Here is a 27,771-nt window from a genome sequence, read left to right as displayed (position 1 = left end):
ACGAGTTCAAATGAGACAATTCCGAATATAATTACCCGTTGGAAAGCAGCCAGCCCTATTATGGCTGCTCAAGCATTTCCATGTTGGGGATGGGAGTATTCAGGGCAACAAAATACAAACAAACAAAGAATTGTCTTAATAAATCTTCCATGAAGCTAAATTAGACAATCTTCTCAGTTACATCCCAAATAAAATTTACGTTCTATTATCTCCAAGTCATGTTTGGTCGTATGTGCTTCTCATGATAGTAAACAATAATATCACTACCTAATCATTGGTCACTGATCAGAGTGAGAATGAAATTCGTGTTTTTTTTGTTTCTTTATTATAAACGGCCGACTGCTTTCTTCTTGTTTCCCTTTATACTGCCCTTTTTCTTCTCTTCTGACCTTGGAAAAATCTTTGGCGCGCGTGCCACATTTCAGTCCAGGGCGTGGTAGCGTGAGGTCGTTTCCGCGCTGGTCTGCGCCAGGTATACGCACAGTTTTTAGACAGGAAAGGTCGGGATATAAATAAGTAAATTCAACTTTTAATCGTCAACAGTGTTTCGACAAGATTATTAATGTGCTGCCGCCTAATATTTATAACGGCATATTCTTTTTTGAACAAAGCTAGAGTTTAAAAATTCATAAATAACAATTTTAGTAAGTACGTAGAACTCAGAATCACATAAAATAACTTTTCATTTTTCGATACAATTAGGTAACTCATATTCAGGATCTGATTGAAATGTTCACTTATGTATTGTTGTGTTTCCATGTCAATATTAGTCATGACTTTTGTATGTGCATTAAATTCATTTCAGCATTGCGTTCTTTTGCTTTTTTGTATTTATTGTATATCTTTCGAGTGCATTTATTTGAACGTCAATCATAAGGATATGGATCAAGTCTTGCTCGCTGGTCAAATTTGTTGTAAGTTGTAATCCGGGTTGAAGTGTTATTGTTTATCATTTTCCTACTTCTACAACTCTGTACCATCGTCCTTCGAGATTTTTATCTCCAGAAATGAACTAAAAAAGTGCGTTATAACTATCAATCTGAATTACAGACTGTAAATCAAAGAAAGCAGTGAATGCAAACCTTCCAACATATGATATTGACACGGCTTATGATCGAGTGACGATTGACTGATGTAAATAGAAAGGTGGGTAGTCGGTCTAAAAATATCACAACATCTAAAGTTAACCAGTCTCATCATAACTGATTATAAAGCAAAGGTTACTATTTATTACAGGACTTTTACGAAGGAAGAAGATATTGTTACTTCTGATGCTGGACTAATGACTGATTAAAGTAAATGATTAGGTGGGTCGCATATGTTTTCTATACTTTTATAGAAATAAAAGGCGTATAATAACGTAAAAAATAATTAATTAAATTGCTGATTTGTGTTGTTTGTACAAGATATGCTTTTGAATAATGAGAGCGCTCCACTACAAGAAACTTTAATTAAAGAGATTTTTTCTTTTCAATTTGAACGCTCTCGATCCCACACTACATAAACACACGTATGATACATAATAAATTATGTGATTTTGTTTCATTTTTCTTATTTCGGATTTATTATTTAGACCAGGCTATATTCACTAAATTTTTGGGTGATAACAAGTATTGTTGATCTAAACAATTCTTATATTTTTTATGTCAAGGATACGACTGTGCATATTGTGGAGAGGCGAAGAATCTTTTCATCACCACAAGTGCAATCGAACATGAAGAACAATATTGGCAAGATAAATTTTGTCAGCACAATCAAAACTTAATCAAAGTAGAATTAGTTCATGTCAAGATCTTTGATGGGACGAATGAAGGAGCGTTGGTTTCAATTTTGAAAAGTTTAGGACACAAGTGTTACAATTGATATCGTCCTCAGCTAATATTATATACTACCATAAAACCATTCTTCCGTCTCGCTCCACAATATTTTACACTAAATTTCCTATTATACAGATGGCATACCGCGAATAAAAAACAAATTTTTGAAAGAAAAATTGGCACCTAAACAATTATTTGTCCCGTGACAAGGTATGTATCTACTTTATTATTGAGTATTGGGTCGTGCTGAGCTGTCATTAAATTGCTTTGGTTGCATCGTTACTGAAGCTGAGCATTTGAAAATACTTGAAAATTTCTAAATCGAGTGAAATCTCGAATACTAGGAGGATATTTAAATTTCATACTTAAACGACATAATTGTATTTGACTTCATCGTAATATGTCCCCCAGACATAATCAATTTGTTGTAAGTTGTAATCTGTGTTAAAGTATTATTGTTTATCGTTTTCCTTCTAACAACAACTCCGTACCATCGTCCTTCGAGATTTTTATATCGAGAAATGAACTAAAAAAGTAAGTAATAATTATCAATACTGAATTATAGACTGAAAAGCAAAGAAATCCGTAAAAGAAAATCTTTGGACATATATACGATATTGACACGGCTGATGGTCGAGTGGCGATTGACTGATGTAAATGGCAAGGTAGGAGTTGCTCTAAAAATGCTTCAACATCTAAAGTAGAGAAGGTCTTATAATTTTCAAACTACAATACAATATATGCCTTTGAATTATGAGAACGATCCAATAATAACAAAATTTTGAAATGACTTCCGTGTTTTTCCGTAATTTTAACTCCAATTTTAACGTTCGCGACCACTTTGTTCTACGTAAACACGTATGATACATTATAGGGTATTTGATTTTGTTTATACTTTTCCTGTTTGTGATTATAGGTAGATGGGCTAGAGTGATAGACGCTATATTCTGGGTTATATCAAGATAAAATGCTGAGTATTTTCAGTCTTATCTATCCTTCATTTTTTTGTTCCTAGAATACGAGTGTGCATAATGTGGAGAGGCGGAGAATCTTCACCAGAACTGGAATCGAACGTTCAGAACAGAACAATATAACCAAGGTAAGTTTTGTCAGCACAATTAAAACTAATCTATGAAATTAGTCTATGTTGAGATCTGCTATGTGACGACTAACATTGGGCTTTGGTTTCAATTTTATGACAAGCTTTAGTAAATATGAGTGTTATAATTGCTATGTATGTATGTTTATTCGTCTCTTATTAGTGAGAAATAAATAAATTTGACAATTATTATTCAAGACCGGATGCATGCACAAGACCTACTGAACTAAAACACAAATGTGCGGCATGCACCCCTTTTGACAAACATAAAACAAAAAATGTTAGATTAAATATGTATAATGTGGTCTCTTATATAGACAGTAGTGCAAGGTGGGGCGATGGGTTGGAGTATGCAAAACTGTTTGAGAGGAGTTTATAAGACAAGACAATATTATATAAATAGAGACAACACAACACCAAGTACATGTACATATGAATGAAATCATTGAATGGGCGAAGTATAAAAGGTGAATGTGCGGTTTTTGTGTCTATATGGTATGCGTCACTCAGGGGTGATAGTAGAATCTTTTATAGAATATGGCTATTTCAGCAAAAAATGTGAACCATGCAGATTTTGGTGAAATACTTCAGAGTTCGCGTATCAAAATTTAGGTTTTCGTGTTTTATTTATAAAATTAAAGCCGAATGTAGTAAGAATAAAAAATAAACCTAATAAAAAGCATTTCATAAAAACCCATCATGATTGCATTTTTGCCAGAAAAAAAAAAGAAATGTATAAAAGTACTATTTAATTAGGACTAATACATATACTGCTATACAACCGGTCTCCCGTCTGATACTATACAATATTCTTACAATAAATGTTTTTTTTTTATACAGACGGCATACCGCGAATGAAAAATGACATTTTTAAGAAATATTGGACGCTGAAGAATAATTGCTTGTCCCGGGATATAGTTGCAGTCGGTCAGTTCTACTCTGATGTATCTATTATACTGCGTTTCGGGTCGTGCTGAGCTTCCGTTAAATTGGTTTCAGTTGCATCCTTAACTGAAGCTGCTGGGCATTTCTGAATAGATTCTAGAATACTAGGGAAGATATTTAAATTTTATATTAAATGACATAATTATATTCGACTTCTTATTGCATTGTCTCCAGACATAGATTACTGAAAACATTGAATCAGTAAGATGGCAGTCGTTCAATATTTTTGTCTGAATCGATGTATTTTAGTATTCGATTCCATTGAACAGTCATTTTAAATATCCAGCCCTGTTATCATAGGCTGTTGATGGTTTAAAGAATTGCATTGGGATAGCGAATGTATGTATGTCGAAAATGATATAAAACTTCCATTTTAGTCGAAACGTATTAGTTTTGTTACAGCGTAAAATAATAACTGGTCCTGTTTCATACTACAAACTTAATTGTTTACAACTGATATACATAATATGTATGTTCTGGTGCCATTTCGAGGCTGTTAATTAGCTCGTTTTGAGTTAAATTTCCGGATTTTGGATAGTAAAATATTTTATGACTCTGAATCAATCATTTTTTTTTGTTACAGGACTTAATGTACGGAGGAGACGACAAATCTTCATCACACAGCACAATCTTCACCAGAACTGGAATCGAACGTTCAGAACAGAACAATACAACCAAAGTAAGTTTTGTCAGCACAGTTAAAACTAATCTATGAAATTAGTCTATGTTGAGATCTGCTATGTGACGACTAAACATTGGGCATTGGTTTCAATTTTATGACAAGCTTTAGTAAATATGAGTGTTATAATTGCTATGTATGTATGTTTATTCGTCTCTTATTAGTGAGAAAATTATTATTCAAGACCGGATGCATGCACAAGACCTACTGAACTAACACACAAATGTGCGGCATGCACCCCTTTTGACAAACATAAAACAAAAAATGTTAGATTAAATATGTATAATGTGGTCTCTTATATAGACGGTAGTGCAAGTTGGGGCGATGGGTTGGAGTATGCAAAACTGTTTGAGAGGAGTTTATAAGACAAGACAATATTATATAAATAGAGACAACACAACACCAAGTACATGTACATAATTTAAATGGGCGAAGTATAAAAGGTGAATGTGCGGTTTTTGTGTCTATATGGTATGCGTCACTCAGGGGTGATAGTAGAATCTTTTGATGGCTATTTCAGCAAAAAATGTGAACCATGCACATTTTGGTGAAATACTTCAGAGTTCGCGTATCAAAATTTAGGTTTTCGTGTTTTATTTAATTTTAACAATTTTTGTCTGAATCTATGTATTTTAGTATTCGATTCCATTGAACAGTCATTTTAAATATCCAGCCCTGTTATCATAGGCTGTTGATGGTTTGTCGGAAATGATATAAAACTTCCATTTTAGTCGAAACGTATTAGTTTTGTTACAGCGTAAAATAATAACTGCTCCTGGTTCATACCACAAACTTAATTGTTTACAACTGATATATATAATATGTATGTTCTGGTGCCATTTCGAGGCTGTTAATTAGTTCGTTTTGAGTTAAATTTCCGGATTTTGGATAGTAAAATATTTTATGACTCTGAATCAATCATTTTTCTTTTGTTACAGGACTTAATGTACGGAGGAGACGACAAATCTTCATCACACAGCCATCCCACATTTATCAAAACAATGTAACTGAAAGTAAGTCTTTAACAACACAAACAAATCTTGTAGCTTTGGCTCGAAAGATGGAAGTTTCTTGGCACGAATAATAGAGATCAGTAATTTATCAGTCTCAACTTTATATTATTTTAGTGAAGCGTGCCTTTTTGTCATCCCCGTTTCAAAATTAAAAAGGTTACCTCATTTGGACATTTCCCTCTTATATACTAACCTAACAAAATGAACAAGTCCGGACCCTCCCTATTCTGCAGCATATATAAAATAAGTCTTGTACCGTTAAGCATTCCAAATTAGTAGACGTGTGCATAATAATACGGTTTAATATATCTAATCTAACTAATCCTCAATTATTTCAGGTATACATCTATGAAAACGAAACATATCTGAAGGAAACTAAACCGTGGTGACTGAAGAAACTAATAATTTTGTGTCAACTATTTTTGCGCACATTGTTCAGTTTCATATATTGCAACGTAACTTGATAGAGAAGAGATCGAAGTTTTATATAGTCCCCAAGATCCTCTTTAAAATCGACTGACAATCTATACGAGATTTACTTTGGTATTTCGCCTAACTGGTCTAATCTTGTGGAATCATGGCACCTAATAAAACGCCTCTCAAAACTTTTATGATATACTTCTGAGACTTTTGCTTACGAGTTTGCTCGGCACAAAATCACGTTATCACAACACTGAATCACAAGGCCAAGGGTTCTCAAATATGCCGAATGACTATAAATTTTAAGCGTTCAGACAATTAAGTCTGCGCAAAATGAATATAATTTACACAACGAAATATTATTTTTTTTCCCGTAATTTCTGGAAATGTAGCCACTCTAAATTATTCGACGCGGCTTAATCTTGACGACCTTTGTCACCCTTCCAGTATCGTGATATGATATACTAAATCGTAAAATTTTGATTAGAGGTCATTGTACCGTGATTAATATGTTATCAAGAATTCTATCATCAACCTTAAAAAAAAAAACTACGATAATAATCATGCAAAGCAATTCTCGCTTCAATGTTAATACAGCCAAATTTCATTACAAACTCAATTAATTTCACCAGAAATTCATTTTAAAAAAGTTCTCTCTCGGTCATTGCGAGCCTAGTCGCCAGTTGTTCATTTTCCAAAGTGTTTTAACAATGAATTTATAGGTGTTTTGACTGTTTAGCTGTTTATTTCAAATTTTTGCTTCAATTTCGTTTGAAAATTTTGTTTTGAAATGTTTTCAGGATGAACTTGAACTTGATTGTCATTTTGTCAGTAATTTGTGCTTTATTTCATTTAAATCCTCTTAACAATAAATAATATTTTCGAAATGAACTTAAATGTTTTAAGTTTTGACGAGGGCAGGAAAAGTTGGACAGGTGGACCCTGGAACTGAGTCCAAGTGCGAGGGCTACAGAGTAGGGTGCGCTGGGGCGGCGGATGCAGAGGGGGGTACGCGCGGGCCAGGCTGCCCGGGCCCGGGCCGCGGCCCGTAAAATTCTAAAAAATCATCTTCGGCCGAAGATAAAATATTATGTTCGGTTACGTATGGCCCGGCGATAATAACGCAATTTTCCGGAGAAATTATCTTTGGCCATACTTGGCCAATGATAAATAAAATTCACCCAAATAATTATCTTCGGCCACATTAGATCGATGATAATTTTTTGGATTTTGATATTTTTAAGGGTTAGACCTTGGATTTTTGTCGATTTCTGCCATTTTTATCGGATATTGGTCAACAATTAGCCTGATCTATTTGCCCATGACGTCACCTTCATCTGTCCTTACCTTATTTTCGAATTAAATTTCTATTTGTTTTAAAAGGTTCCGTTAGACTCGAACTTTTGAATTAAGCTTAGCTCTATGCGCACCTAACCATTACACCACAGTAAGGTTGAATTCCATATGGTTTAACTCTAATACTTATCTATCAAAGGGGTAATCAACTCATTTTCGGTAAATGAGTATCAGAATTAAATAGTTCAGAACTTAACATCGTCGTGGTGTAGCGGTTAAGTGCGCATCGAGTGAAATTTAAGTCCATAGTTCGAGTCCAGTGCAGTATTTTAAAAATATCTTGTGATCTTATCCAGAAATCACTAAAGGAAAGAATGAATGTGACGTCATGGGATGAAGTACGAGGCAAAATGTTAAAATATTCGATGGCAGAAATCGACAAAAATCCCAAGGTCCAACCCTTAAAAATATCAAAATCCCAAAAATTATCCATCGATCAAGTGTGGCCGAAGATAATTTATTTGGTTTAATTTATTTATCATCGGCCAAGTATGGCCAAAGATAATATTTACCTAAAAATCAGTTATTATTCTCGGGCCATACATACCCGAACATAATATTTTATCTTCGGCCAAAGATAATTTTCCAGGATTTTCTGGCCCGCGACCGGGCCCCGGCAGCCGCGCCCAGGCATCCCGGCTGTCCGACCGGCCCTATCCCGCTCCAGCACAACGAGCCCTGTAGCCTTCCGAGTTGTAGTTCCTGCCTGTCAAACTTTCCCTGCCTATTTAACAAAACTCTTAAATGTCCAGATTCATTTTTATTGCTTCAAGATTTAAATGAAATAAAACACAAACAAATACCAAGTTCAAGGTCACCAGGAAAACATTTTAAAATATCTGGCAAAAAAAAAAAGATATAATAATAACAAAAGCAAACCATATATACGTAATACACGTGAATATCCTTTATTACTAAATATGTACATTGCAGAGCGGTTAATAACGGAATTAGGCTTCTTAGCCTAAATGACAGAGAGGAGCATTTGGATCAAGTATTATGGTTCAACTTTATAAATTAGTTAAAATTTGGAAACTTTCATCGCAATTCGAAAACTTGCCATGCATAAATTCGTTGAGTTGTTGAGATAGAGTTATCTCAGCCGTATTTTGATAATTCAGATGCAAGAAATTTTGTTAAAAATACTTGATGTTAAATTTAATTAAATGCATTCTCCCGACAACAATGGAATATTTGTTTAATTTATATGCCGGAACGTTTATTTTTTCGGTAATTTCATTGATCATCAAATAGACTTCCAAACTCGCATAAATTGGGGTTTACTGGTTCCGAGTGGTCACCTTGCTTTGAACAAATTCTCCGGAGGAAAGAGGAAAGAAGTAAAAAGTTCGGCACTTGTAGCTCATATGGGTCGTTTCGACAGATGCAAAAAGGAGTTATGATTATTGAAAATGCATAAGCATATATCTTAAATTGAGCTTTCTCTAATAAATTGCATTGCAACAGACGAAACCGTCGATTCACAGTATTAATAATATAGAAATATGTTTTTACGGAGAAGGTTGATATGAAAACACTGCATACAATTTGTATTCGAAGAAACATTTCTCTGGTCATCATATTCAAGTACCTGAAACAAATTGAGATTGTTTAGATATGTAATGCTAAACTCATTTCGCATTTTTGGAAAGATGAACAGTAAACGCACACGTATTGCGCAAACTGCGTCTATCGTATTTAATTGGGTTGATTATGAAGAAATTGTTCAAAAACTACGCCCTTCGTGAATAAGTTTATGGTATTACGTCAGTGTCTTTTGACAGCAGCGTCAGTGTCAAAACATAGTAAGATAAGCATATTTCGAAAGTACAGAGCCCATGCAACCCGAAAATAGATAATCAATCTCAATAGTTTGTGCAAAATGCAGTTTTCATCACAAAAAGAGTAGAAGAGATTAGACTCGAAAGTGTTAAATGCTTACTTTTGATAATACTCCCGAATGTCTTTGTTCTGGACGTCAGACTATTCTTTACTGATTTTTGTTTATGAATTCAGAAACCTATAATAAAGCAAAATAAAATGGTATATTCCGGTCGTGGACACGCTTGGATATAAGGAATTATAACTTGGAACATACGGGGATTGAGTAGCTTAGAAATTCAAAATCAAACGATTAGTAATAAAATGAGCAATTTGGAAAAAAAATGGGGCGGGAGGCAACACGGTTGAAGAACATTTAATTGCGTCAAATAGCGGTACTCCCGTAGTATGTGAACCAAAATGGCGCACATTGGAACGTAGTATGTGTACCAGGCTAGGGTTAGGCCATAACTTCAGGTACAAATACTACGGGAGTCACTTGGCTAGTCCTGGCTAGGTTAACTACATCGACGGGACAATTTTAGTAAATTCGTGGTAGTAAATAAAACTAATTGAGTAATTGTATCTAGTTGTATGTTCGCACCTAAGTCAATTAAATTACCTATACGAATGCTGGGTTGTGACAAATTCATTTAAGTTACTGTTTTGGAAGCGTATTTATAAGACCAACTACAACGAGAACACAATTTCTTATTAGACTCTTATGGCTCCGACCTATGATCTCGTAATATTAGAAACATGAGCGCGGTAAAAAAACTCACCAAGTAATTCAGTTATTAGCAGCCATAATACATTACATCGATATTGTAATTCATTTTTTGTTGTTCGCACATCCATATTACTGTAACAGAAAAGCTCGAGTTAATAGCATGGCGTAGCATAATTATAATATTAATCCAACTGGTATTGGTAGATCGATTATAAGGAAAAATGAGTGAGACCAGAAAGCAGATTCGAAGCAAAGGTAGAATACACATATATAACATATTGGAACAAACGATTGAACAGAAGAAGTATTGTACTTCGCAATTCTGAACGCAGTTCCTACATCACTAACATTCATGACATGGTCAATCAAAATACCTACAACCCGAACAAAAGATTCAGTTGGACTGCGTCATAGTTGCAGAACTTGTGTCGTGACAATCAGCTTTAGCTTATAACGACTTACGAGACAGCAAATTGAAGAGACACCAAGGTGAAAATACAACTCACCAATTGCAGGTCCGTCCGTAACAAGCGTGTGTTCTTTAGTTGTCATCATTCTTCCTTGGCTATTCTTGTTTACCTGATGTGCCTTCAATATTGAAAAAAACGTATTTCGGTGTAAAAGGCAAACAAGCCACACGAAAGTTTACAATATGAACATTATTTGAAGCTACATTCTAAAACTAATGCATAGAGACAACCACAAGATCGAATTAACAACTTATTTCTATTCTAAATATGCAGTCTGAATCAGTTCTTGAAATGCACCCGTTGTATTCGTTAAATAATTTTATACCTCATCTCTCTATATATAAATATATGTTAAATAGCACGACCCTCGACTTAAATTAGATAGAGAACTCACAAAATGCAACTCCGTCGATGACAAGTTTCTGTGATTTAGTGGTTGCTATTCCTTCTATCTTGTATCCATCTCGTTTTCTCGACACATCATCAATATATTACACAATATATATGATATTATTGTGGTGTAGTGTAGAGAGATTGATAAATTTCAAGAAAACCAGCAACGGGAAGCATTATTTGGGGTTTATTCACACTAATGCATTGATATAACTATAAAATACCACACACGAAATATTTCTACTGTGTGTATCTACACAAGTGATCAAGAATGATCAGCCCCAAACCAAATACCACACCAACAAAACATACCAAAAAAGCAGTATAAAGCATTATTTGACGCTTTTTTCTCACAGAAATTAAAACAAAATCACCAGTAGTTTAAAAGACTACTTCGCCCATTTACGTGACAGTAACTATTCGAGTCGAGTCGACGACTCTATCCTTCCCATTACTGGTAAATGTCTGAACTCGTCAAGAAAACTGAGAAAAATGAACCACTTTTCCATCTCATAACGATCAACCGTCACATTGCCGTTCGAGAATCTCTCTTGTGCTTCTCTCTTCGCCCTTTATTCCTGTAAGTGGATTAAAACTTAAAGAGACTTCCTTTCTTTTAATTAACGTTTTAATTTCAGCAAAAATAATCGATGCTCTCGAAGTATTCGTACCAAGATAGCGCTCAGCCTGAAGATAGTATGTGTATCAGAGTGGGGTTGTTCAGGTTGTGCGCCATCTTGGTACGAATACTTCCGGAGCGCCAAATGATCCTAATGGTTGATGGAATCGATATTGGTTTTACAAAATACGAAAGCCACAAAGAATGAAATAACTTCAACACGGTCATCAATACCAATCTAATACTTTATACTTATTCATGTGAAAGTATCGCATACCACAGGCTACTGCATCGAGCCCCAGTGTTCTCTCTTTTGTGTATTTTAACCGGTGCCAGGGTCAAGTTCCTAAATCACGACTAACAAGTCGAGTGAAGTCTGTCTTTCAATCTGTCTTTTTCGTTTCCTTCGGGCAATTCCAGAATTGTTTTGTCCTCATTCCACTATATAAGCCTACAGCGAAACGAGGAAACCGCAAAGGAATCAGATCATTCGTTAATTGCCGTTATAATAAATATTCCTATGACAGGCAAAAGGAAAATTTGTATGTATAAAATCGCATACATTGTAATGTAATACATCAAAATGTAAGTTTAAGGAACAACAAATGCTGTCCAGTTTACAAGCCCAGTATAGTATGAAACCTCCATATTCATTTGGAGTTTGGTTGAGGGATATATATATGAGAAAACAATGCAATTGGCACAATTACCTTATTAATACTTGATCGCATCTTTTCAACTACACTTCCGTGAGTCCTGGATTCAAGAATCAGACATCAACCGTCACATTAATACTATCTTATGGCCTAACTGGATTATTTCTATTTTATATTTAGCTAGTAGTCATTGTATCTTTCGTTTTCGTTTCACTTCGACATTTCCACTTCGCAGTGATTTCAATCAACAAATGCAGGCTCAACCCAGGCTGAACTGTATTAGTATAGCTGTGAAGGACTTAGAAAATAGGTTTGAAATAAGAGAAACGCTAGAATAGAAGAGGTTGGACATAACACACGAAGAAATAAAATTACGAGAAAAAACGTAAGAAAAACTGTGCTCGCCTAATTTAGGCGAGCATAAATTTATAACGTACTAGAAAAAGGTTTTAATATAATAAAGAAACAAAGACAATCGATATTCTGCAGTGACAAAAACATAAGCAAATAATATCACCTGTTCTATGTCCATAACAGCTCTCTTAGCAACGATGTGAAATTGCGAATAATATTTATGAAATGGTCCAAACATCTTTGCACAGTCATATCTTCTCCGGTTCTTTGATTCAACACAAATATCCTCCTCAATATCAATCTAGTGCTATATTATGTCTTAACTGAAATTGCTAATTTAATGAATACTTATTTTACCGTTGTGTCTATATCGCTCCAGCAGTTACCGCAAGTAAACATTCCTCGCTTGTTTACATTCAATCAGTTTGCATAAACGCGATCTGAAATATATTATATAGATAGAATGCAATATACAGGCTGAATAAAAGCTAACATGAGCTAAAATCAAAAAAGAGTAATTAGTATACTTGGCAGCTATCCAAAGCGTAAAATTGAATACATTTAAGTCTCTTACTTGAACATTTCACGGTCCTCGACAGCCTCCATTTGTTTACGCCGTTGTCTTTGATTCAATAATCACACACCAAAAGTCATTTAGTACTATTCTAAGCCTAACTGAAGGAATAACATTATCTCTAATAATCATTGCAGCCTCCGATTTAGATTCCTCACACCAATTTCAGAACCGATAAACTCAATTCCACTTTGCAGACATTTGAATCAATAATTGTAGGCCTAAGTTTAGTTTAACTGCATTAGTATAGCTGTAAAATGACTGTAATGTAATACAAGCGTTGGGTTGAAAGAGGATTAGCGACACAATGAAGCACATAAACCATAAAACTTAAAAAAAATCACGAAAATTGAATCAGTGCTTACCTGACGGCGTCAAATTTGAAAAGACCGCCTGAGCGCAGACAAATTTTGACGTGGCAAGAAAAAAGTGCAGTTATAATAAAGAAACAAAGTAAGCGAAGTAGATCACAAAATGAAGATGCTCTCTCATTGGTTATTGTGAATCACATGACCAAGTGACGCCAGAAAATAAAGATACAAGAGAAAAATGGTGGAACATGTTGTTTGTCGCATTAACTTTTCATCAAGACAACCCTTGTAACAATCTCGACAATATTTAATATGCCACATTCCTGTATTCTGCGCAACCTGATTATTTTTTGAAAAATTCACGTGATTTGTCACAAACCATATCTGGGAGTAAGTTAATAGAAACATATCCGGAAGACACCCCATGAACTGACTGCTGACAGCTGGAGAGAAGGAGAGTCGAGGTCCTTGTTAAAATCGGAAGCCAAATCAGAATATCTATTCCTCGTTGTGATTTCAAAATACCCATTTTGGCAGGACTAAAAATATATATTTAAATTGTGACGATTCCTCAAATGCGCAACACATTGTGGGCGCGTTCCTCAGTACAAAGTCTCGAAGCTTTAACTGAACATAGTAAAAAAAGTACTCGAATAATTTAGATATCCTCTAACTGACTCGTCATGTTTAAAACACCGATAAGCTTCCAAAGTTTATTTTTATATTAAATGATGATTTGCCATTTGCCGTGGACTAGCTATGGATGAACGGAGCCGGGACTTATTCACGTTACTCGAATCACATTTTGGACAAAATAGACTTCGTTTCTTCAGTTTCGATCCAATGGATATACTAAGATGAGGCCCTTCAGGTTATTCGCAAACTTCTGTGAATAACTTTTCATCCAATTGGCTATTTTCCACAAAATTTTCTTTTGAACATTTACGACCATGTACATACTTTCATGTACCAATGTGAAACTGACCATTGCTTTGGCTTAGGTTACTGAAAATATTGCTCATATTCGACAATACAAAGTCAACTTCTGTCGATCATATGTAGTGACCTAAAATATAATTAGGCTTCCCGCTGCTTGTCAGCAGGGAACCTATTGTATTCCTGTGTTTTATTATTATTATTTATTATTATTTATTTATTATTATTTATTTATTATTATTTATTTATTATTTATTTTTATTATTTTTTTTTCAAATTGCTCCTACAAACTTGAAATTCACCTCAAATGTGCAGAAGTTCTCAGCTAGCAATGAAATGCAAATTTTATGCATGACTGACCAAGCTTTCACGCTCCAGTGAACAAAACGCGTTTTCAGTTTTTTTGCGATTTCTCGATATTGATACATGCTATTGGGTTGAAATTCATAACAATGATTGATGGACAGGTTCCGGATACGACATATCAAGGATACGCATGAGTAACCTCGGCGATACGCTCCAGTGAGCAATATAGGATTTTACATTTTCATCTTCTTCTCGAGAACGACACTACTTAGAGACTTGAAATTTACATCACATGCAGATAATAAGTCCCCCATCGTAAACTGCAAATTTTATGCATGACTGACCACGCTTTCACGCTCCAGTGAGAAAAACGCGTCTTCAGTTTTTTTTTACGCGGGAAGCCTGTTAAAGCTGCACGCAGCTCGAGTTCATGAGTATTTTTTAATCAGATAATAACTCTCAAAACCTCGGAAATCACCCTCCAGAATTAGATCCAGATACAACACTAACGTAGTACGCACTCACTTACAGTATGACTGATAAGAGGCAAACGATATGTTTTAGGGAACGTCCATACCAGTAGTTTCCAACATTTTTTGGCTCGTGTCCTCTGTTCATCATTCCAAAAATACAAGCATTGCGCATATTCTAGGCCAAAGTGTGTCAAATCCGGGTCGCGGGCTACATGTGGCCCGCAGCAGCATTGTCTTTTGCCCGCGTTACTTTTGCTAGAGTCTTAGTCATATAAGGTAATAATAAAAATGCATTTGATGTTGTTTCATCATAAAAATAACCAGAATCATTTTGTGAACAAGAATTCGAAAAAAAAGCTGATCAATTCGAACAAACTTTCACCTCGATATAGGAGGAAAGATACTTGTTTGTGGGAAACATAAGTAAGCAACAATTCTTGATATAATATGTCTGCAAATTGTGTGGGTGCCAAAAGAATATAATCTAAAACGGCATTTTGGAATCTTGTGAGCAATGAGCAGTTTGCTTTGAGAATCATATCAATGTTCGCGACCACTTACATTTACGAAAGCACTTTTTCGTTATGAAGAGACTGAAATATAAATGTTGGTATAGAAAGATGATCCAATGTGTCTGTACAGTAAAGTTTTGATTCTATATTGTGATATTCATCGATTCTTGTACTAATGTGTCTCGCGAAAAATACAAAATAATAAAAAAAAGTGTTCTAAGCCATCTCAACTGAACTACCAAGGTTAGAATACGCGGAGCAAAGAGATATTAAAGTGGTATTTGATTGGTAGATTCAAAATCCCATTATGATCAAACATTCATTCAGAAGAACACCCCGTGACTGAAAATAATCGCTTCAAGTAATACGACTAATAGAAATTTTCTTATAAAGGGAAAAGTATGCAAACGAAATCGCATCACAATCAATAGGCGACCGGTATTGTTGCCTCCCTTTAATTAATCGCTTCGTGGCCCCCAGAGTTAAGCAATGCTTAACAGACAGATATGTTCCAGCAACGAATCAATTCCCGTCTTCATTCATAGTATTGGACACTTGGTGGCCGTAGAAGTATGGGGAAATATTTAAGTTTGTTTTTTTCGTCGTACAAAAGAGTGAACCCCCGAGAATCGTTCTTTTTTGTCGGTATGGGGACGCTGAGCGCGCTAGTGCCTTACAGCGCGTCTGCATATTTCCCTGCATATAATATTTTGTCAGATACTTCAATGACGGTCAGTAACGGCAGTTAGTAAACGTGCTAGCTGCATTATACGGTGTTTTGTCGTTGGTTATCTAAAATTTTAGGCAATTAAGTATCGTTAGCAAAACATTGAAAAGTTGATGCCGAGTGCCAAAGTTTTAATGGTGTATGAACGGAAATGTACTTTTCCACAATACACTTCATTCAATAAAGCCACGTGCTTAGTTATTCTGTCGCTGTAAGCGAGGAATTCGACTTTAAACGTCATTATAAGACCGGATTTGGTGTACAATGGCCCAACTAGAAAAATGAATAAACTTTGCTTAGATAAGCAGTGTAGTATATTATAATAGCGAAACACAGAATCAGAAAAAAAAATTAAATTACGAAGCAGGAAAACCAGGTAAAGCGGTCATTTATAAAACGTTTCTAGAATTATGCTCACATGAGATGACACTACCGTCGCCTTTGTCAATATTTTAATGGAAATGCAACAATATGAATTTAAAGACGAGATATTTTTTTACTGGAAAGAAACGACAACTCTGCGAATTTTTACTAACTCCAAATGAATGATGCGATAGAAATACGAATACAAGCAGAAAGATGTCAACTATGGATTTCACGAAAATTCAAATCCATAAGATTACATAAGGATTTTAATCCTGTATTCAATTCAAATCCCAAAGTCTGTTATAACAATATTGTTCACAGAAAGATGAAAGGATTAATCTACAAACGATGATAAAACGATCAAAGACTATACTAAAAATATTGATTAGCAAAAATAGTGATATTGTAGTCTAGTTTCACAAAAATATGTATTTTGTAGATTCAAAAGTCATACTCATTGCTTCAGACAATGTGATACCGAGCGAAGGAGAGTAGGTCATTAATGCCAAGTAATGAAATGATTGCTACCTTAATACATGCTTGTTATAACTGCTCACTAACATTGGATCTAAGACAGACGGAAGAGGCATTGTGCGTCATAAACAAGATATTTCCTTGAACCGCTTTCACAGTGCGCTTCGGATATCCATGCTGGTGTGGCCTATTATAAATAGGTATTTGTATAGAAAATAATAACAAGGCCAGGAAATAATTATAAAATACGCTGATTGTTACCTAGGGTATCATGTATAGGTTATGATGAGTGCATATTTATCGTACGATTTTGAAAGCTTATAGTAGTTGTAGGGGAAGGTGGGGAACGTTGGGACCTGGGGCACAGTGGAAAATCAGCTCTCACGCTGATACTATATCCGCAATCCTGTCCACGGTTCGATGTTTCAATCCGCCCTTCGGTGAGTTACAACGTCCCCGCGAACGGACAACGGACGGGTAGAGCGGCGCAAGCTATGAGATGAAATTGGTGTTTGGAGGTTGAAACTAAAATTTCACCGTTCCAGTTTTTTCTTTTTTTGACTTTAGCCTTTCCAACATGACAAACCATCGTCTGATATTTTTCAGCTTTAGTCCACTGTAAAATATTGATAACGTTGGCGAGTGGATGTGCCTTCCGAATTTCGCCGTGGGAAGGTCTGAAAATATTTGTTTCCTATGGGGAACAATGGACCGGGGTTCAGTGGGACATGCCCTACAGGGCACAATTCCAGAGTGCTTGATACAATAAGTGCTTAGAGAACTAGAGATGCGTTATATTTTGTGTAATAATATGGTTTCTTTCGGCCCATGGCCCAATATGGAATATATTCGAGAATCAATAATATTTCCAGATTTAGATTCGAGGAAGGAAATAATCAAATTCGTTTGCGAAATTTTTTGTCAAAATATCTGAATTATTTCAGTTGAACATTGATTTTAAAATTAATAAATCTTCAAATTTGAAGTCTTCCTGTTCTTTAGACGATTATGCTGATTAATTGCTTATTTTTAAGGGCATACTTCGTTGAATTTTGACAGACTGACCCATCGTGCCCCAGGGTCTGACCGAAAGCATTTTGGTAGTAAGATGTGTGTCGCAAGGGAATTTCTTAGTCGCTGAATAAAAACTACATTTACCCCTCTATGCATTAGTCCCGCCAACTTAAGTGAATATGCAGAATCAACGGCTCAAAATTTGCAAAAGAAAAAAAGTGTCCCAACCTTCCCCACTTTCTCCTAAATTGAGATATATATAAAAGATCGAACAAAAAAAAGAATAGCACATTCAAATTCCTCGATTACTTTCTATGGAAAATCTTAGCTTTCCAACTAAAATTGTTAATAAAAATCGGTTTTAATAGTTTACGACTTGTCTAATTTCATGTTTTGTCCAAAAACGAGTTACAAGGAAGCAATCATGATAAAAATGAATTTGAATGACTGCACTGTCAGCAAATTTTTATTTTTCTGCCAATAGGGAAGTTATATAAATCGTATCATTGAGTACTATTATGAGCGATACTAAATGTGTATAGCATATATACTTCTACCATCAGCATACTTGATAACTAACTACACCAATATCTTGGGCGATAATACATCAATCATTGTCTCATTTTAGACATTAACATAGTCAAGTAACTCTATTTTCATCACTGATAATATGTTGTTCATATCTTTCAGTTTTAATTAAGTTGAGCTAATATAATGGCTGTTATGATTGCTGAAAATAGTTCATTCGCCATAACAGTAATTCCAAAAATTGAAAATGCAACATTTATAAAAGATGTTGAGGATTTTTCGTCACTATTAACAACTTTTAAAGTTATCAACCTCACTAACGTAGCGATTTCTATCTGGTTGTTACTGAGTACTATCGTATATGGAGTCAAGACCAATAAGTGGACGGGAAAGAAAATGGGGAAAACTGGAGACAAAAAAATTGTGCATATTTGTTCCGTTGCAATAGTCGGGACCACACTTATCAAATCAGTCTTAGATCATGCGCTGTTTTACCCACCAAAAGATCCGCCCAACTGGTGTGAAGTCGTGATGGATACGCAAGCATTCGTTCACGGAGCATCAGGTTTTATGATGTATCTTTTTCTGTGGCTCCGCCAAAGACTCATACACGGACATCCTGCCATTGCGTCCATAGTTGGTAAAAAAGTTATTATTTTTAGTCGTTGTTCTATCGTTTGTATAACGCCCATAACCATAGCATTAACATGTGTTTTTGCAATTCCTCAAGCTTACGCTTTGGGACCCTATGGTTGTATGCTCAAACCGGATGACATTCGAACCAGTGAAGGAAAAAATGTCGGCAATATCAGTTACTATTTACTCGGAGCTGGACACGTACTATCCCAATTATCTCTACTGGGATTGTACATCTACCCAATGATGCGGACTAAAGTTGCAAAGAAATCATTTCAAGTTACAATCAGAAATCATTCGCAAATTGAGGAGGATCACAAAAGTACAGTGGTAAAACCTAACGACGTTTGCTGCCTTGATGCATCTAATATTTGCACAAAGTTTCAACTTAGGAAATGGTACCGGAAGCTTACATACCTTGAACGAACAATTTACCGATCAGCATCAGCAGCCTGTGTTACCATAGTTGTTGATTTAATCGCCATGGTGTTTGTGGGAATAATAATTCCAAGGACGATTCCTCGTGTAATAACTGTTGTTGTATATGAAACTGGAATACTCATCAACACTTTTTGCATTTTAGCAACTTTTGTAACATTCAAAAATATACTGATTGTGCCTTGGAAAAGTTCGCAAAAAATCTGAAAGTCACTCAGCTGATAATTGGAATTAAGAAAAAAAAATGCAGTAACGCTAAATATTTTTCAAATTCATGAAGTTAATCCAAGGCCACAAAAATTTTGTGTTGTGCAATAGTCAAACTTTTATTCAAAAAATAAACTTTTATCAATCTCAGCTATTAGGTAGTAGCCTACAGAGAATTGTGCTAAATTATGTACCTCCGGTACGAAGTAATTGTATATATAACTCGTGATTTTGGTATTAAATCTTTTTTCCTGTTTTGGACAACTGAAAGCAAGATGTAAACTGACAAAATATAAAATTATCTCGATGAGAGTAACGCGTAATTTGAAATGATCAGGAGCAATATCCGAACCCCCTTTTTACGGAATTCAGATATTTCTTTCGGCAATTCGATTTCTCGATGACCATAGTCAAATGCGTTTCCAGTCAGTAACAGCAATCGCAAACAGAATCTCAAATAACATGTGTTTTTTGGGTACTCCCGAACTATGTGAACCAAGATGACGGACACCGGAACATAGTCTAGTATGTGTACCAGGTTAGGCCATAATTTGATTCCAATTTTTCTCATTTTAGTTATATTACGAGTTCGGGAACTAGCCATGTGACTCCCGTAGTATTTGTACCTGAAATTATGGCCTAACCCTAACCTGGTATACATACTGCGTTCCGGTGTCCGCCATCCTGGTTCACATACTTCGGGAGAACCGTTTTTTAACGCCGGTCATCAACTGTTATTACGCCTTGAAATTAATCTCTTTCATACTGACCTGCATAGGCTATTCGTTCTACGTCCATTGATATATATGTATAAATATTACGTTGGATATATTACATGCTCATTTATTTTAATAGTTATTGATTGTTGTTTTTCATTTATTGCAGTAATTTTAAATATCAAAATTATACGCGTGTTAGTAGAATTTTTCTCTTCCCATTTTAACATTGGTTTTCATTTTGTTGAAGATGAATATTTTATGAAAATTAATGCCATATCCAAGATGGAGCAACGCTGGGGTTGCCAACTATGAAAGTTTCAATAAAGAACATAGATTACCGTCATCATTTATTTTGTAACTTGCAGGAAGGAACAATATAAAACAATGAAATAAAAATTATATACAAGCTAAAAAGATATATTAAAAGAATCTTCATATGTTTTTCATTTATTGTTTATTTAACATTGACTCAAATTGACTCAAACAAGCTCTAATTTTGCAGTTGCATAATTTTATAATTCTTAAAGTTATATTTCTACCGACTCTTCGCTGACTTCGACAATTGTATATCACGTTTTATTTTTTCCGAAAATTCACGACACGTGTCACTTAAAGTATATCAAAAGCTCCCTTTTCAATAGTTGTATGGAGCATCTGTTCCTTTCACTGCGTCATTTAGATGACATTACACTGAAAATGCGCTCACAATAAGCTGAGGTTCCGGGAATCGAGAGCACAAATGAAAATATTTTGAAAACATTAACACACTCAAGATTAAAACATTTCAAGATAGGGTGCCATTTACTGCTTGTTGTTTTGCATTCTGTAAACAGTTTAGTGCTTTGAATCGTGCCAATTTTTTTAAATGAGTACAACTTCATCAAATAGGTCATCCATGTCAACATTAAGTTTGTTGTTTAGCTTCAAATGCTCTACAATTTTTGCAAATACATAAACGAAGGCGATTTTTTAAGAACGGAATATTATCAAACACAGTACTATAACTATCGGGCAAAACGTCGGAAAAGATAAAGGACAATTAGCATCTTTTCTAAACGCTAAAGAGGACAAGGACCGAAAAGCTTAATTGAAGGATTGTCCTTCGAAATAAAGGACGGTTGGCCACCTTAAGCAACGCTGAAATACCTAATGAAGAATCCAGTCTACACAAACCGATGAACTTCGACCCCTTAATCGTCTGCAAGCAGAAGTCATTAACAAAACGAACCGAAATAAAACAAGAGAGCAATGCTCAAATATATGGACACGCAGAACAATTCCGCAAAAATCATATGCGGTGACCAACGACTAACATACCGGCGGTGACTTACCAGTACCTGTATCGGGTAGGGTTGGATTATCCGGATAGCGGTTAACCGGATAACCAAGAGGTATTTTGCTATCTGATATCCGGATATTATTGTGACGGTTAACCGGATAATGAAGAAGTATGAATAATGCATATGCGCATTAGCGATTTTTATATTTTTTGTTGAGTGGCGACTGACATCTCCCAGAGCATATAATAACAACTTTTTCCACTCTAATCTGCCTATATTTTAGCCATCCGTAGAATGCTGGAGTGAACTTCACTATTACATCACAAAACACGCAGAAAAAGTGTGAATTCTGCGCTTATTAGAAGAGCTCATTTGCTTTATAAAGTTAGATTTGAACTGGAGGTACAGTTTAAGCAAGACCAACTTAAACGAATTCAGTTGAAAAGCATTGGTTGGGTGGGTGTGAGTTTGTTGCTTTTTCGTCAGGTGTGGCTTTTAGTTGTTGCGTGTATTGAAGGAACGCATTTCATCATGATGTAAACCAGTTTGAATTTTGAGGACTTATTTCACAACACTTCCGATTCCGTGTAATCTGTGTAGCATTTCAAAATTTTGAGTACACGACCAAATGTTATGTGCTTGCTTTTAACTTTGGTATATATGTATTTTCAAATTTCTATGTATCAACCGAATCAATAGATATACCAGCCGAAATAAATCTATTCTAAACTAATTGAACTTAAAAGCTTAAAGAAATGGTCATCGTAAGTCTGCGACACCAAAATCTAGTACGAGTCAAAATTTAAATGAAATATGCTCAAGACACAAAAATAAATTCCAAAAAATTTAACAATAAAAAAAATAATAATATAAATTTTGACAAAGGATTCGAATATGAGAAAATGACTTAGCAGTCGAGGGAAAGACAATTAGGACACAGTATTTAAAAAAATGTTTCATTATATTATTCAGCTGTACTTTTGTACGATTACAGAGCTCAAATTTTTATTTATTGACACATGCAACATCAAAATGCACAATCATTTTTATTCGAGATAAATAATACATATGTACGTATTTACAATAAAATTGTGTGGTGGTTTTTAGTCAATTCGCCGCAAAAATCTTGTGAAATCGGTTTTCTGAAGTTAGCAGTAACTATCCGGTTAACCGGATAGTTAAAATACGAAATACCCGGATATATCCGTTATCCGGATAGTATGAATTATAGGTATCCGAACTAACCCTAGTATCGGGGTACCGTGACGGTACAGGGACTGTCATAGATATTTTAGGTCCTGTGACAATTGAAAACTCAGTTGAAATATCTCGTGATATGAGTCAATTATGTACCGTATTATCGGATCAGGTACCGAACCACAGTCAAACATTTCACATAAAAACGTTACTAAATAACATGCGTCAACTTAACACCAGCCGAATCGGGGTACAATTTTTGGTACAGTGACTGTCATAGCCGTTTAGGGCTGATGGACAATTCGACTACACGGACAACTCACCAGGCGGCCAGGCCTAGGGTGGTGTAGCCAGTCTGCGGACAATTTCATTCAAACCGCTATAAAACAAAAACCAATACATCTAACCCGTTAATTTTTTCACCGTGGGTGCATTGGCGGCATTTATTCTACACGCTAAACCTCGTATTAACTTTCTACGACAAAGGGTTGAAGCTATACAAATCCCCAAAGTACGGCACTCGAAAGACGTATTTGCGACCGAACGAACTGTGGATTTCAAGCCTTGATCATCGTTTATGCTGCGTCGAGACTATCGCATACGCAGCATACAGCAATCAAACAGACAAAACACGGTGGTCGCAAATTGGTTGACAATTGTTGGTCTTGTGACATCGTGAAAACATTGGGCTTCTAATTGCATTTCTGACCGTCATATATTTCAAGAACACGGTTATTTCGAACAAAACTCGTTAAATTATAAACAAAGCACCACATCACAGCAATCAAACAGACGAAAACACGGTGGCCGCAAATTGGTTGACAAAGATATTATCGACGTATCGGAAATGCACACCCCCTGTTCCCCCTCCTTCAAATGTAGAAACGCGAAACTTTCAAATATGGTTAAAAAAAACACAACTCTACCCACCTGCCAAGTTTCATCTTTTTATTTCTCATATTTGTATGGATTTTCAAGCTTTTGACAGCTACGAGTTAGTTCAGTGTCACCGCGCTGTGTTACGGTACCAGAACTTCAGAAGGTCCTGTCTTGTGACAGCGTGAATTGAAATTGCAAGAGTGTCCGTTGGACACAAAATGGCGTCCGATATCCGCAGAACGTTTAGTGACGTCATAGCAAACAAAAACAAATCTTACAGAGCTAACAGGAATATTTGAAATAAATAAAAGTAATAGCCTTCTGGAGAAAAATTTCATCTTCAACCACTGAAAATTTCAAAGCAATTAGTCCAGTAATCAAAGAGAAAAGCGACTTTTTAAAAACGTGTCAAAGAACAAGAACAAGAACAAGAACAACAACAACATAATATTGAAACGATCGTTATGTCCACTACGTGTCCAATAATCGATCATTAGAGTTATCATACAAGAAAAGCAGTTAGCCTTTTATACAACAATGTCAAGCAAACACTATAAAAATATGTTACCGTTGTGCGCGGACTCCCGAATTAACAAATTAATTACCAATCATGAAGATTCAGTGTACAAGGTTAGTAAGAGAATGAATACCAGTAGCCATTCCCGTCCACGGATTTTAGAACTTTCATATAAAATGCACTCAAGCCGGCGACCTTCACAGTTCACACCCATGGAAAAGCCACTTTGCCCCCAACGAAATACCTTTACTAAAGAGACTAAATTGAACCGCAAAATATCAAACGCTCTTGGATATTTCGAACACTGATATCTTATGCTGATTTTATTCTGGAAATTTGGTGGTAGAACTCCAAAAGAATGGTAAATTATTCTGAATTACGAATTCCCACCCCAGAAAGGCCATAAGATAAAACAAGATTTAATATGCTTATTTAATATGGATCAAAATTGCACAGCTTGGAACTTTTCAGGTCAATTTTCACTGAACTAAATAAAAAAAAGTCAATACAAATGCAAAACAAAGAACATTGTATGAGAAAAATTAATTGTTTAACACATAATAGCAAAGAGGACTTAACCGAAAGTTCTAAAGATTCGATCATGGCCACAATACAAAAAGATATCTGTCAGAGGTATCCAAGATGGATGGAAGATTGAATTCATAAAAAGTTGTTATACATACATTCAAATTTGTCAAAATCTCGGAAAACTGGTACTGAATTTGGGAATGCATTTGATAATAAACTGGTTACTAACATTCACCATAATGATGTTATAAATTATGTTGATTTCAGCCATAATGTGTAATGTCAATAGAAATGTTACATACATCACCTAACTATAAAAATGGGTGCTTTAGAACTGATTTTAATAACTGGATTTTGGCCAACTGAAACTAAAATTTCAAGATTATAATTACAATAACTCGCTAAGCGACATACTTGCAATTGGTCATAATTTCTATTTGATTGTGATTTCATTCAAAGGGATAATAAAAAAAATTATTTTGTCAACCTAAATGTCACTACGATATTAACACAAATATTTCAATCAATGAAAACAATTGCTATCACCGTAAATCTAATAATGCTGAGCAAAATCTTTTGAACTTTAAAGGTAGGAATGGAATTTGAAAAGTTATGCAAATCTGTATTCAAACTGTTATATTCTAAAAGACGTTAGAAATAGAATATTAGAACGTGAAATGGATTTTAAAGGGCTCGACATTGTGAAATGCGATCTGGCTTGAAAAAAAATACGAAATTCAAGTCCAGGTTCAGGGCTAGTTGGCTTCAACGAGATCATATTATTGATATTATGGGAAATTAAATTAAATTGTAAGATAACGTCCCCTAAAAATTAATTACCGGACCTTAGTAGCAATATTTCATACTATTATACTGAAGAAAATATGAAAATCACAAGACTATTGTAAATGCATAGGTACATAGTTTACATTTCATCCAATCCAGCAGAAATCTCATTATTGTATGAGCGATCGTCAATCGTCATTTTCGTCAAAGGTTCACTCCCGGTATCTTGCCTGCCGATACATTTGCTACTCTTCAAATTGCAGACAAAGCCGCGAGGACAGCAATGCAAATGGTCTGAACTCTGAACAACATACGGCCTGAAAAAAATATGTTATAAGAAATGCAATATATTTAGTGTTTTCCTCCATATCCTGATATCAAAATCTCTTTTAAATAGTAATTCTCTTATCTTTCAGGTTATCATTACTTAGTCTTGATAAAATATATTTCTTCCTGATAAATATTGCACTCAAAAAAATTCATATACCGGTAATCACGAATTTTAAACTAGCCACCATTAAGTCCATGCTTCTGAAAACAAACAACTGGCCAACTAATCCCATAACTGGCATGGGTTGGTAACCGAATGAGAGGCCTTGGTTTATCATATGATTAAGCCATCTTATCGCTTTCCTCTCCCCCAGGATAAATATGTAAACCCTATCCTATCTTGATTACAAATATCACATATCCAAAAATAAATAAAATTTTACAATATAGATTCCAAATTCCACCAGTACTTAGAAATACCAGTTATTAAATACTTACAGATGGATGTCCGCAACAACCATACTTTCCATCAGGAAGTTGAAGTTCGGACATTCAGAATCATCAGGACACATTACACAATTGCCCCTAAACAGAAAATTAAAATTTCATTTGATAACAGAAGATAAAAAAAGTCAAAACAATAATTATTGAGGGTCTTAAGACAAAGGGCCGAAGAAAAAAACTGAAAAAAAAATATTAAATAAAAAAGAAAAATTAATGTTTTTTTTCGAACAGCTTTCACAAGTTTTGTCCCTTTAATTTATTATTAATATTGTCGTTGAGAGAATACTACTAGAATACAACAAAAAAGGAAAATCTCTTAATTTGGGCGTTCCATCTCTGATGACCAAATTAGGTTGACATAGCATGCTCATCTGAGGTGTAAAGTATCTACATAACGCTATGGACCAGTCAAAAATAATCGTAGATATCTGTAGCTGTTTGTCTAGAGCCTTCTTCAGCAAAAATAACCTCTACTTGTTATCGGTGGTTAAATCTGACACATGTCCAAAATCTGCGAATATTATTTATCAAATGGTCTAAACATCTTTGCACAGTCATATCTTCTCCGGTTCTTTGATTCAACACAAATATCCTCCTCAATTTCAATCTAGGGCTATATTATGTCTTAACTGAAATTTCTAATTTAATAAATATTTATTTCACCGTTGTGTCTATATCGCCCCAGCAGTTCCCGTAAGTAAACAATTCCAGTTTGTTTACATTCAATCAGTTTGCATAAACATGATCTGAAATATATTATATAGATAGGATGCAATATACAGGCTGAATAAAAGCTAACATGAGCTAAAATCAAAAAACAGTAATTAATATATTTGGAAGCTATCCAAAGCGTAAAATTGAATACATTCAAGTTTCTTACTTGAACATTTCCCGGTCCTCGATCGCCTCCATTTGTTTACGCCGTCGTCTTTGATTCAATAATCACACACCCAAAATCATTTAGTATTATTCTATGTCCTAACTGAAGGAATAACATTATCTCTAATAATAATCATTGCAGCCTCCGATTTAGATTCCTCACACCAATTTCAGAACCGATAAACTCAATTCCACTTTGCAGACACTTGAATCAATAATTGTAGGCCTAAGTTTAGTTTAACTGCATTAGTATAAGCTGTAAAATGACTGTAATGCAATACAAGAGTTGGTTGTAGGAGGATTAGCAATACAAGGGTGCACAAAAACCAGTAAACTTT

The 27,771-nt window shown here is 35.0% G+C and overlaps 1 protein-coding gene and 1 long non-coding RNA gene across 13 annotated transcripts; one reads left to right on the top strand and one right to left on the bottom strand.

The window, feature by feature from the left end:
• The first annotated feature begins 429 nt into the window (after positions 1 to 429).
• Positions 430 to 6,808, top strand: LOC120333949 (uncharacterized). 6 transcript variants are annotated; one of them, XR_013480597.1, is made up of 9 exons: positions 430 to 644; positions 1,051 to 1,146; positions 1,237 to 1,307; positions 1,652 to 2,027; positions 2,383 to 2,482; positions 2,833 to 2,916; positions 3,757 to 3,843; positions 5,479 to 5,553; positions 5,892 to 6,808. It is a non-coding gene; the product is annotated as an uncharacterized LOC120333949 (long non-coding RNA). The 6 variants fall into 6 exon arrangements; XR_013480593.1 differs by lacking the exon at positions 430 to 644 and adding an exon at positions 680 to 914; XR_013480594.1 differs by lacking the exon at positions 430 to 644 and adding an exon at positions 690 to 914 and having other exon boundaries at positions 1,652 to 1,744.
• A 2,411-nt stretch (positions 6,809 to 9,219) lies between these two features.
• LOC120333953 (progranulin-like) lies at positions 9,220 to 27,728 on the bottom strand. 7 transcript variants are annotated; one of them, XR_013468931.1, is made up of 9 exons: positions 12,947 to 13,300; positions 12,730 to 12,812; positions 12,536 to 12,637; positions 12,073 to 12,287; positions 11,640 to 11,813; positions 10,745 to 11,321; positions 10,387 to 10,468; positions 9,933 to 10,012; positions 9,220 to 9,349 (listed from the first exon to the last, which is right to left on the bottom strand). XR_013468931.1 is itself a non-coding variant. In XM_078109504.1 (3 exons), the coding sequence occupies exons 1-3, from the start codon at positions 27,464 to 27,466 to the stop codon at positions 25,920 to 25,922; spliced, it is 297 nt and encodes a 98-aa protein (XP_077965630.1). In that variant the 5' UTR covers positions 27,467 to 27,679; the 3' UTR covers positions 24,885 to 25,919. The 7 variants fall into 7 exon arrangements, 1 of the variants encoding a protein (XP_077965630.1); XR_013468930.1 differs by lacking the exon at positions 12,947 to 13,300 and adding an exon at positions 27,435 to 27,728 and having other exon boundaries at positions 12,073 to 12,637; XR_013468925.1 differs by having other exon boundaries at positions 12,073 to 12,292; positions 12,536 to 12,812.
• Positions 27,729 to 27,771: the final 43 nt, after the last annotated feature.

This window comes from Styela clava, chromosome 15 (assembly GCF_964204865.1).
Source record: "Styela clava chromosome 15, kaStyClav1.hap1.2, whole genome shotgun sequence".
NCBI classification, from domain to species: domain Eukaryota; kingdom Metazoa; phylum Chordata; class Ascidiacea; order Stolidobranchia; family Styelidae; genus Styela; species Styela clava.
This window is presented reverse-complemented; position numbering and strand designations above follow the sequence as displayed.

Excerpts from the sequence above, each read along its gene's own strand:
- LOC120333953 (XM_078109504.1), bottom strand. The coding sequence starts at position 27,466 with ATGGAGGCGATCGAGGACCGGGAAATGTTCAA. Across the intron at positions 26,636-27,434 it reads GAGGACCGGGAAATGTTCAA|GGGCAATTGTGTAATGTGTC; the intron begins GTAAGAAACTTG and ends TTTTCTGTTTAG. Across the intron at positions 26,098-26,548 it reads GTTGTTGCGGACATCCATCT|GCCGTATGTTGTTCAGAGTT; the intron begins GTAAGTATTTAA and ends TATTTTTTTCAG.